The sequence below is a fragment of the Antennarius striatus genome, chromosome 4 (genome assembly GCF_040054535.1).
Source record: "Antennarius striatus isolate MH-2024 chromosome 4, ASM4005453v1, whole genome shotgun sequence".
Classification (NCBI taxonomy): Eukaryota; Metazoa; Chordata; class Actinopteri; order Lophiiformes; family Antennariidae; genus Antennarius; species Antennarius striatus.
The window spans coordinates 14,392,971-14,404,553 of NC_090779.1; the positions used below are offsets into that span (position 1 = coordinate 14,392,971).

At 40.0% G+C, this 11,583-nt stretch overlaps 1 protein-coding gene across 1 annotated transcript; it reads right to left on the reverse strand.

The window, feature by feature from the left end:
• Positions 1-286: 286 nt before the first annotated feature.
• On the reverse strand, positions 287-11,301 carry fbxo31 (F-box protein 31). The gene is made up of 9 exons (XM_068313714.1): positions 10,781-11,301; positions 9,800-9,871; positions 7,020-7,096; positions 6,671-6,838; positions 6,505-6,579; positions 6,135-6,244; positions 4,980-5,133; positions 2,172-2,542; positions 287-1,962 (listed from the first exon to the last, which is right to left on the reverse strand). The coding sequence occupies exons 1-9, from the start codon at positions 11,181-11,183 to the stop codon at positions 1,740-1,742; spliced, it is 1,653 nt and encodes a 550-aa protein (XP_068169815.1). The 5' UTR covers positions 11,184-11,301; the 3' UTR covers positions 287-1,739.
• Between the last annotated feature and the right edge of the window lie 282 nt (positions 11,302-11,583).

The window sequence follows — 11,583 nt, forward strand, 5'->3', positions numbered from 1 at the left end:
AGTGTAGAAGTATCAATAATTGAAATATGTACTATCATTTTTGTAATTATCCATCACTTCCTGCAGCAGAATTTTCTATTGTATAGCTGAGCATAAATAGTCTGGGGTGCTAAAAATAGAAGAATCTGCAGCTGAAATGCAAATGGTTTGAGTGATAACATGGCGTTAGACTACCCACAACTGATTGTTTGCTACATAGACACCACCAAGATATTATTCTTTGAGATAAGAGTTATAAAAGATAAAACAGGCAAACCACTGAAAAAAAAAGACTTGACAAAAAAGATATTTTCAGATTTGCATTTTTTTTTATTACTGAGAATGCTTAAGCTGAAAAGCTCCCTGAAGTCCGTTGTGAGCAGTTCAATAGGCCAAACTTAGTTTTTCACAAAATTAGGTATATGGAATTGAAAATAGTACCAAGCAACATTATTCAAGAGGTAAATCATTCAAAAAGCTGGGTAGCAAGGGCTTACATGTAAGAAAATGTCAAACAATTTTTCCAGAAAGTTCAGAGGAAATAAAATGTGATAAAAAAATTACGTTGATGTTTTAATTGACACTTTTTTTTTTTTGCAAATGTTAGTAAAGCTGCAATTTGATAGAAAAGTGCTGGCCTGTGGTTTAGACTGATCCACTCTCGCCCAGACAAGTGCACTTGAGTAAGAAAGCTACTGGGCATCACCATCAGGCCCTGTTAAGACATACACTGACTTCGTACTTTGAGATGCACTTTGAGCTGTTAAGTGTCTTATCATGATCAGCTAGTCTAGTCTGAAGTTTCAATTTATTGAAAACTAGAGGGGACAGCTTTGCAGGTATAAAGCCAAGCAAATGTTACACCATTTAAACAAACAACCAATGCAATACATTTCAAAGGTAAGAGACACAGCTGTTACTAAATTATGTAAGCACAAAAACGGTATAATCTCATATAAATCCACCTTATGCATGGGTAATGTTATTCTATTACAGTACAATAAGTACATTTTTCCAACTTATATATTATCATCTCAGGTATTCTGACAATAAATGTATGATTAGTACGGGACAATGAACAAAAGCCTTTTATTGAAACAAAAATCCTCTTATTAATGATTAGAAAGTTGCCCACCTATAAAACAAATAATCTGTTTTACTTCGTACATTTTAGTAACACACATGAATAATTCCATCCTGTTTTTCACTGACATATGGCAAAGAGAAAGCACCTGAGATGCTGTGTGTGGTTAGTCATAATGTTTCTAAAGCATAAAAATGAGGCATGCTGCTTACTGAAAACATGTTTAGGTAATGACTCCGAATGCGATGTCAGATCAGACAGAAATGAAACGCAGCATGCAGTTTAGTTTATAGGGCACTAAAATTATTTTACTATTATATAGAATACATGGGAAACCTTTTATCTTCATTAAGCACTACCAAGTACAGACGTTTTTAGAATTATAGGCACGAAGTTTGATCTATAAGAAGTGGTTTTAAATATCACATAAATAAATACATAAATAAAAAGATTAATATGAACTGTTATCATGCTGTATGGGAGGATTGTGTTCTTATTGAGTCGAGGCGATAAAAACTGTTGGAGGCCTTTCAAAGTGCTGAGGGTTATTGAACTAGCTTAATTACATGGTAAAATCAAATACAGTGAGTAAAGATCATGACATATTGTAATAACAACAATGCCAGAAGAGTACAGCAGTGACTCTAAAATGCATTCTGGTTGGAGACGTGGTGCATCAGGATGTCCAGGACTGCATGTTGCACAGCATGGCCTCAAATTGCTCCATGTTGGGGGCATGAGCGTGGGCCAGGTGGTCTGTCAGACGACTGTACAAACTGAAAGACTTTAAGTCAAGCCAGATGAAACCAAAATGATCCTGATCAAACAGCACAAACAGCCCCGGGGTGCGCTCTGGACTTGTAAAGCCGTGCCCAGCAATTAGGCCCGTCCCATAGAAGCTGAAAGAGAAGAACATTGGTTAATCAATCAGAAGGAAAATTTCATGATGATCCTGAAATACGAAGCATGAAGCCAATGTGTAATAATAACACTGGGAGGTATTCATTAAACCTGGTTTGAACTTAAAAGAATCCTGTTACTAGAGCAAAGTCAGCTACATTTAATTCGCCTACATGCATGTTTCACGACATTTAAACCAAGTGCTGACCATCTCCTGCAGGTACGGGGGTACATCTCATTCCGGGCTGTGACCCCCATGGGCAGGACAAAAGGTTGGGCTTCATGATGATTGGTAGCAGCTCTGCTGGGACCGGGCTGACAGCTGTCTGCACAAGCATCGTTCTCCATCTCAATACATTCTGCTTCGCTGTCAACACCGCATGCTCCGACCGCTGCACCTTTGACTGCGGCAGAATTTCCTTTGGATTGCGTTGCTTCTCTCTGTACTTCCTCGCGCATCCCGAGTACAAGCCGGGACAGCTCCTCTATGTTGCGCTGTTGCTCCAAGTCTGGGAGTACAACTGGCCGGCTCAGGTCGACATCTAAAGTCAGCTGCCCTGCAGGAACATTAGGGTCTCCCTGCAAGAGGGAGCAAAAAACAATGCTGTGTCAGTAGCAGATGAATTTGGTGGGTTGAGAATACTTTTGGGTTTGAGGCATTTGACTAAGCGATCACTGTTAAAAACTGAGGCAAGATTACAGTACAAGCAAACCTTGGTTTTCGAACGCTTTACACATCGAACAAATCAGAATTTGACCAAAAAATTTGGAATTTTTTTTGTCTTAGAAGTCGAACAAAATTTGGAAGTTGAACGCGAAACGAACGCCTTTTTGGGGCAACTGTGGCTCAGTGGTCCAATGATTCAAGATCGGTGGTTCGATTCCCGCTCCCCTCCGAGTCATTTGTCATTGTTGTCCTTGGGCAAGACCCTTTACCCTCCTTGCCTCCAGGGGAGCACTCGTTGGTGTGTGAATGTGTGTGATTGTTCCGCTGGTGGTCGGAGTAGGCGCAGATTGGCAGCCAAACCTCCGTTCCCAGGGCAGCTGTGGCTACACACATAGTCCACCATCACCAAGTATGAACGAGGAGTGAATGAATAATGAATTCAATGTAAAGCGTCTTTGAGTGTCCAGAAAAGCGCTACATAAATATAATCCATTATTATTATTATTATTATTATTATTATTAGTTCTCGCTGCCAAGCACGAGAAAAGGAGAGAAAAGTCGAGAGAAAACGTGACGGTAATGTGCTTTTTTTTTTGTTTACTGTATTCAATAATTTTTCACTTAATTTGCGTTCCATTGCCTATGGTACGAGTTATGGTACCGTAAACTTCTGTCCAAAAGACGACGGTAACTCGTACCTTAGGCTAACCTGATTACATCGATTTTTTTTTTCTTTTTCTTTCTCATGTTTGCTTCTTTCCTTTACATTTCTTTGATATGTTTCATTGCTATACAATTTGATATATAAATGACATTATGACATAAAATATGTTGAAAAAAGGTAGTTTTCTAGCGTCTTGGAACGGATTAAGACCATTTACATTATTTGTAATGGGGAAAATGTATTTGGAATTCGAACAAATCGGTATTCAAACAGCCTTCTGGAACGAATTGTGGCCGAAAACCGAGGTTTGCCTGCACAAGTAAGACCAGTGGACATCCCCTTTGAGACTCAGCGTCATCTGCTGGAAGTCAGTTGTACTACCAAGTAGGTAAAATATACTGTAAATACTGTACTCTGAGTTACGTCTTGATTATTAAAAGTCGGTTTTCAAAAAAACAAACAAAAAAACTTTGAAAAATAAAAATCAAGTTAACATTGTTTGACATAACTTTATGTCTGTCTGCCATAGATATTCCAATCATAAAATCACTAGTAAACCCTTAGACACACAATATCATGTTACTGTACAATAAATAAGAATAATATATTATTAACCTGTAGCAACCCCCATTACCCGCAATGCAGAAGAAGTAGCTGAAGAGGAGACGGCAAAATTTTTTCTGTACATCAAAAAATAAAATTTAATTGTTTGTAAGCTTAAAATAAGAGTTGTATGCATTTATAAAATACAGCACAGGGATTGGTTATTTTCGGTTTAGCCTTGAGACAAGTTAATTTGACTTACATAGCTTTTCGACTTACGTCATTCACATAAGACAATGTCCAATGAATTTTTAAAAAAAATCATACAGTAGTGCATGAATTAAATGACCACGATGTTAATCATGACACATAAAGTAAAAACAAACTATTTTCTGCTCGCAAACCAACATTCCCTTGGTTGTCTTGGTAGAAAACCTTTTTTTAAATTATTATTATTTTGAAATCAAATGATTTATGGTAGAAATCTCCAAAGCATGTGATCAAGAAATATTCTTCGAATTGAAGTCACAGCAGGCAGCGCCAGAGGACAAAAGACAAGATGATGGAATCCTGTCACAGTCGCATTTATTGTACCTCCTCTTAATTTCTCTCCACCCTGGAGTCAATATTTTAACTGACATCTGTTGTTCTGTATCAATCCAGGATTACACAAACTAGCCTATTTTCCATCCAATACTAGAAAAGAGATTTTGATCAAACTAAGAAAATAATGAATAAGGGGGCAGATTCCGTGATCTTTTTGACTTTTTAATTTACCATTACAAGACTTTGAGAATGTTTCTTGATTTGACAAATTATTTTAAAGCTTGTGGATGAGTGGGGCATGTGTCAAAGGAAAAATGTGCTTTCTAGATTCATTTATTTTCGCAATGGCTGATATTTCAGTTATATGCAATACACAGTACTTTTAGTCTGACAGTTATGACATATAAAGTTTTATTATGCTAATAACTGGAATTTGGATTCAGGGTTACATCAATCTAAGTTACTGTTGAGCTTTGGTGGAGGTTTATGGTTGACTATTTGCCCTTTTAATTGATACTGCAGGTCCAAGATCCTTACAATTTACTTCTGTTTGTTGAAACAATTTGTAAGTCATGACCTGTCATTCACCAACTTACAGTGATCTTGGTGGCTCTTGCAGAATTCTCATGGAAACTGAGCATGACAATCTCCAAGCCATGACTGCCATAGGTGCCTTTGAAGAGGCCGGGGCACAGCAGGTCAGAGGGCATTGCAGGAGGCAGGTAGATTCTCCGGTATGTCAAGCAGTTACTGTCAGAAGAGAACAGATAAAAGCTGTATAGACGGGTTATCCATTAACCCACAGGGCTCAGTAATAATCCCTCAGGATAACAAGCCATTGCTGATACAGGTAGTCCTCAACCTATGAACACAATTGTTTTCCGAGAGGCTGTTTATAAGGTGAATATTTTAGTAAAATCATTATTTATTAAATTTCAATCTATAATAATAGCCACTTGAGGTAATTTAAATGCCGTTACAACTCTAAAAATGAAAGCACTTCTGTATTCCCTTAGACTTACCAGAAACAATTCCAGGAAATTAAAATAACACATAAATGAAATAAAATACTGCAATACCATAATTTAACTTTTACATCTCTACCTCCACTGGATGATTTTTTTCCTCTGGGGGTGTAGAGGCTAAGCTGGGCTTTAATCCACCGAGGCTGAGTGACACAATGATCTGCTTCCTAGTAATAAAAAGTCCAACATACTACTTTATATTCATCGAAGAGCAAAACATTCAGAGTTCAGCGCTTCCAGACAGAAACTTAACCCGCCATACATTGGTTCCTAATTCGTTTAACTGCTATGGGGGACAACCTCATCAATAGTTTCAAAAAATACAAGCTAATACCCAGGTCGCCAAAGTTTTCTTACAGGACGCCTACAGTCTACATTGCTGGCATTAACTTTCAATCTGGTTCCAACTGTCTGCAGTCTCAATGTTCACGAACATTCTCACACACATAAAAGCATTGTACGTTCATTCACTGCTTAGAAGCCTGCGGAGATGACCCATCGACAGGAACGCCACATGAAGTACGACAGCAGAGTAAACTGTTCACTTAGTGTTATTTTGATCTGACGTGAAATCTTAATGTTACGCTACTCAACGTGGGTGGCCGCAGAAGGAGGAACTATAGTCGTCTGACATGGTGGCGCTTGATTATTTGTATCTGCGAATGTTCTACAGATGAGGTTGAACTAGTTGACCCTGACAGGGAGTGTGTGATGTAAGACACATACTCGTATTGGCTGGTATAAATGAACTTCATCAGGATCAGCTCCTGCATGTGCTCATGGAAGATTTCTTCAAGTGTCCTGCCCCATTCTTCCTCCAGCCAAGTCCTGAACTCCTACATACATACGAGAGGGCACACACACACACACAGACACACAGACACACAGACACACACACACACACACACACACACACACACACACACACACACACACACACACACACACACACACACACACACACACATAAACAGTAAAATTACATACTTTGAAATTATACTTGACTCAAGTAAATAAGTTTCAAAAACAAGAAAAATTAGTCAATTAGAGCAGGTTAACAGTTTTCATTTAGTATTTGTTGATGGATTCCACTAACCTCCTGCCTGCCCCCCGGCATGCGGTGATGATCAGTCTGGTTACATTTTGTTGAAAATTCATCCTTCTTCACAGTCTAAAAATGACAATGTGACAAATTTATTCACTTCTGGCACAGAAAATCAAATATTCTTTGATACGCAGAGCATGTCAGTGCTCTCCTGTACCTGGATGTCTCCCTTGTGAGGACCCTTGTGTCCATACATACACTCAACCGTGGCCTTTTTGCTTTCCCACATGTGGATTCGGAAGAGTGGCCGTCTTCTCATGGGATCCTCCACACGAGGGTCATGGGGTGGCAAATACATCCATCCGATGATGAAAAGCCCATCCACCTGAACAGAAGATGTTAATGATACATAATCCGCTGAAGGGATCCATCTCAAACATTACTACACCATAAATGAGAAGCATCTGCCTCTGCCATTTTTCATGCACTAGAGGAAAGAAACCTGTACATTGCAGCTATTGCCTTTCATCTAGAAGCAAATGTATTTACTGGGAACCACTACTTACCACAACATTAAGCAATCCACCATAAGGCCCTATGTCAGGCTGCCATAAACCCAAGATATGTCTGTATGGGTGAAGCACTGCAACAGAAGAACACAACGTAAAGATCAGTTATGTTAAATCCATGTTTTATTATGATCTGCCCTATGCATGGTTAAAAAGTCACGCAACGTTAAAACTAAGATTCAACACAACTGCCTGACGCCTCTCAGGATTGGCCATTCCAGTAGAAGCAAAGCACTTCAACTACATTCACATCAGTCAGTCTCAAAAACACACAACTCACCAGAATGTTCTTCCTCCAATTTCACACCTCATATGAAAGCAAACCATGCTGAGAGGAATTATTCACACATTTAATGGTCACATAAGATGCAAAAACTCAAATTACAGCGTTAAGAATTGCCTTCAACACAACCTCTCATGCGGCACCAGCACATACAGTGTGTGTATACATCTCGATAATCCATGTGCTCGTAATCCGGGAGGAGCTTCATAAAGCGCCCAGACTTCACTCGTGGATTGATACCTGGACAGGTAGAACAAGGGGGTGTGTAGGAGAGAAACCACCAGCAGCAGCTTGAGCTCAGTACAAGGCAGCTGACCAGTGAACGCAGTTACGTGTCACATAAAAATACTGCCACAGCTTTGGTCAGCATGTTTTTAGCAGCTGGAATTTCGAAAGACAAGCTGAGGTATATTTTTCTATTTATACACAAAAGAAAAAGAGATGGGAGAGACTAAGCAAAAAAAAAAATGTTCCAACAGAATTGGTTTCGGTGGAACAGAAACACCACATTCATATAGTAAAAACAAAAAAAGTCATTTGTTAGTATTTAGTACCATCTTCTGTGAATATAAATCAGATTTAGGGATGTCTAGCGTGAAACCAGTTCAAACGCATGAAATGTTGGTTTGCTTATTTAATGAATGAGTGCAGGATGTGTGCATACTCCTATTTATAAATGACTCGATGGAAGAGGAATGACCTAAACAGATACTTCACTGGATCATTTCAGAGTCTAATTCTAACAACTGAGTTCATCACACAAGGGGTAGTTTGTTTTTTAGAATTGGAATTGCTCTTCTTTTTGGGGAACATTTACAGTTTTATCTGGATTCTGTGACGGTCGACCCGTATGGGAAGTAGATGTAGATGAGATTCTTTCCACTATTTGACAATAAGAATTTGTCTCATTCTATTTGATCATGACCTTCAAAAGGTCATGATAACGGACATTATTTCCTTTTAATCATGCCAAAAGAGAGAATTTCAGCAATTTTAAGGTTATTGAAAAAGCCTGCTTCTGGTCCTCGAAGAGACGTATAGATGTCCTCCCTAGTAAATCCAGCCTACATAAGAAAATATGAGTGTAACACCATCCAAAGAAAATGTGTCAGCAGCCTTCTACTAAAACCTTAACGGAAAAATTCAACTTGTGGATAAATTTGAGAAACTCTTGGCCAGCCACATCAGAAGTCAACAGGCTATTCATGCCATCCATAGGATTAAAACCAAATCAGGTGCTTGCTTCAAAGATGTCTAGAAACATTAATATACCAGTCTAGTAAACAGTAAAATTATTCTTTAATAATTTGAATATTCCTCAACTAGTCAACACATTCAGAGATATTTCCCACCAGTCAGAACTGAAGATGCCTCCAGGATGAAAACCCTAAATAGAAGGGCTTCAGATTAATCTTTCAGGAACCATGACCTAAATGAATGAGAGTCAACACGATCACATGTTAGAGACTGTGAATGACTCACTGATAAATATGAGAAAACATCTGTTTGCTTGGTAGGTTTTCATTTTTTTAAATGTTTGACTGCTTCTAACTACAATATATTCTTTTTTAAAGAACTTTATTTTGTCAACTTTCCATGGATCATCACCAGAAAGAGCATCAAATCAATTTCAAAGAAAACAATCAGACTTTCATTAATATCCAAATTCCATTGAACTGTCATCAAAATCAAAATTATTCATCATGAGTGCTTCCAGCAATACAGTCCGACCCCTGCGTCCCACCCACCGGGGGCCATACATGTTTGAGATGCTGAAATTACAGTCTTGGTTTTTTTTTGGGGGGGGGGGGGTATTTGAGAGTTTCTTTAGCACGGGTGAAAATTGCTGAATACCAAGGTGCATGAATCTTTTTCCAAACTTCTGGAGCCCATTTACAGAAGAACGGAAACAGCGTGGCCTCGATTTCAGAGCTCTGCCTTCCTTGAAATAACTACATCCATAACTTCATTCTCATAACCCTAAAGATACTCACCACTGCAGCGCATAATCATTTGTTGAAACCAGAACTGATAAGGCGCTTTTGGACCGGGTGGAGAGGAGGTTGTGCTGTTTTGGAGATCTCAATATAAATCCCATTTCTTTCCAACATTTTCTAACCAAATATCACTTTCTCACCACATTTTTTATCACCAACCACGGGTCGAGCATTTCATACAAGAGTGTGTCACGAAATCAAACCACACTGTTTTATGATTCCCTTCTCTCACATTCAAACATTTGATTTCTCACTTCAACAACACCAGCCTTCACCAGTCACCTCAGTGACAGCTGGGGGGAGGAACTGGGTGTTATGTCACCAGGTGAACTGTGAGGAGGGCGTGTCGGCTGTACAGACCTGTTCTCTTCATTCTAGATATGGGTGAATACAAATTCAAGTCACATGCAGGCTGCAAATTTAAACTTTGCAAAACGTTGGAATCGGACTCAATACAAGTCATTGTTATTACGCAAAGAAAGAGGTGATACACTCACGTTTAACATACAGGTCGTAGCTGGATATTCCTCCCACTTCCATCTTCCTCAGATCATCCTTCATACCAAACTCTGTGCAGAGACAGAACTTATTATTCATGGAATGAAAAACATCTTAGCCGTATATGCGGTGGCATAAATCCAGTGCGACTCTTCTCCACATAGATGACATTACTGTTTGTCAGCTGCTGAATGTGAGTCTACACCTCTGTGGTTGTGTGAACTGGAACTTAGTGATCCAGAACATGCCAAAGGGGCGACATGTCTGGTTAGTGTCCATGAAGAATTTAATTCAGCGGCATGAAGTGCGACCGTGTATTATCGCGTTGAATGGAATGGTCTCTTGACATAATCATATCAAATCACCTGAGGTGGGGGAAGCCTTACCGTGACAAAAAAGTATTTTCTGCACTATAAGGCGCACTTGGACTATAAGGTGCACCTTCAGTGAATGGTCTATCCTAAACCTTTTTTACATATAAGGTGCACTGGATTATAAGGCGCACTGTGGGTTTTTGAGAAAATTAAAGGCTTTCAGGTGCGCCTTACAGTGAGGAAAATACTGTAGCCAGTGAGATTAATTCAGTTGTTATATCAGATAGAGAAAATTTGGGGCAAAAATCAAAACCAGAGATTCACTGCTTTAGCTGTGATTTCTTAGTCACATCGTGGGCTGATGATGATCTACTAACGCTGAAGGCCCGCAACAAGCCTCTTCCGTCCATGTATCAACAGTTCTATCAGATAATAGTTCCCCCAGGCCTCGCAGCAGTGACGAGGCCTGGGGGGGGGGGTGTCAGCGATCAATGGAAATGCATTCACAGTGGAACACATCCGATGATCAGTAGCTGCATCGATTCTAAAACAATTAATCGACTGATTATTCGAGTCAAAATGGTATTAATGTGACTCAATCAGAGGCGTTCAGATTGACTCCGCGTCCAGCATTATTATCGTTATTATTATATTATTATTATGTACCTTCCATGCACCGTCTCCTCCATATGGTTTCAGTGTTGATGATTTGTTTGAATTTCTTGCAGACGAGGGCTACATTTGGTAGAGCTGTTCCGGGCAGCATGGACAGTATTTCTACTAAAAGCTCCGGCGGTAAATCCGCTAATGACTGCGGGTGTGGAGGTCCGGTGCTTGTGCCTCTCCTGTTGACATGACTGCTGCTGGATCCACAGGAGTCACTCGGCCCCGCGGTGGGAACGCCGCTCTCTGGGCCTCCGCCGACGTAGCTTTGTCTCCGGCCCTCGATCCGCTCCTCTTCCTCCTCGTCCATGTCTGAATCGCTGCTCTGATCCTGTTGGTTCGGCCGCTGTCGCCTCCTGCACCTCCGCGACTGGCCCACTCCGCAGAGCCTGGCGCACACAGCCATCCGTAGTCACCAAACAGGCAGCATTACATCACTACAACATGTCAGTCAGCTGCAGTCTGCTGCTCAGTCCGCGAGATCAGTCAGAAAAATTCACTCTGACGTCACATCTGCTGACGTCACGAGCGTAGTGCGTCCCTTCATAGCAGTACAGTTCTACTTCTTATCCTTTCGGCTTGTCCCTTCAGGGGTCGCCTTTTCCAGGACAAATCTCCACCTCTCTAGCTTTTCTACCACCTCGGAAAAAATAACTTTTTAAAATGCAGAATTAAAATATTATTGTAATATTTGTTCATAAACGTAAGTGAGCTAAAAAAAAAAAAATCAGAAGTCCAGCGAAAAAAAATTAGTACCCGTGTTTGTGTTTTCAACGCTGAGCTAAAGTCAACATGACCCCGCCCCC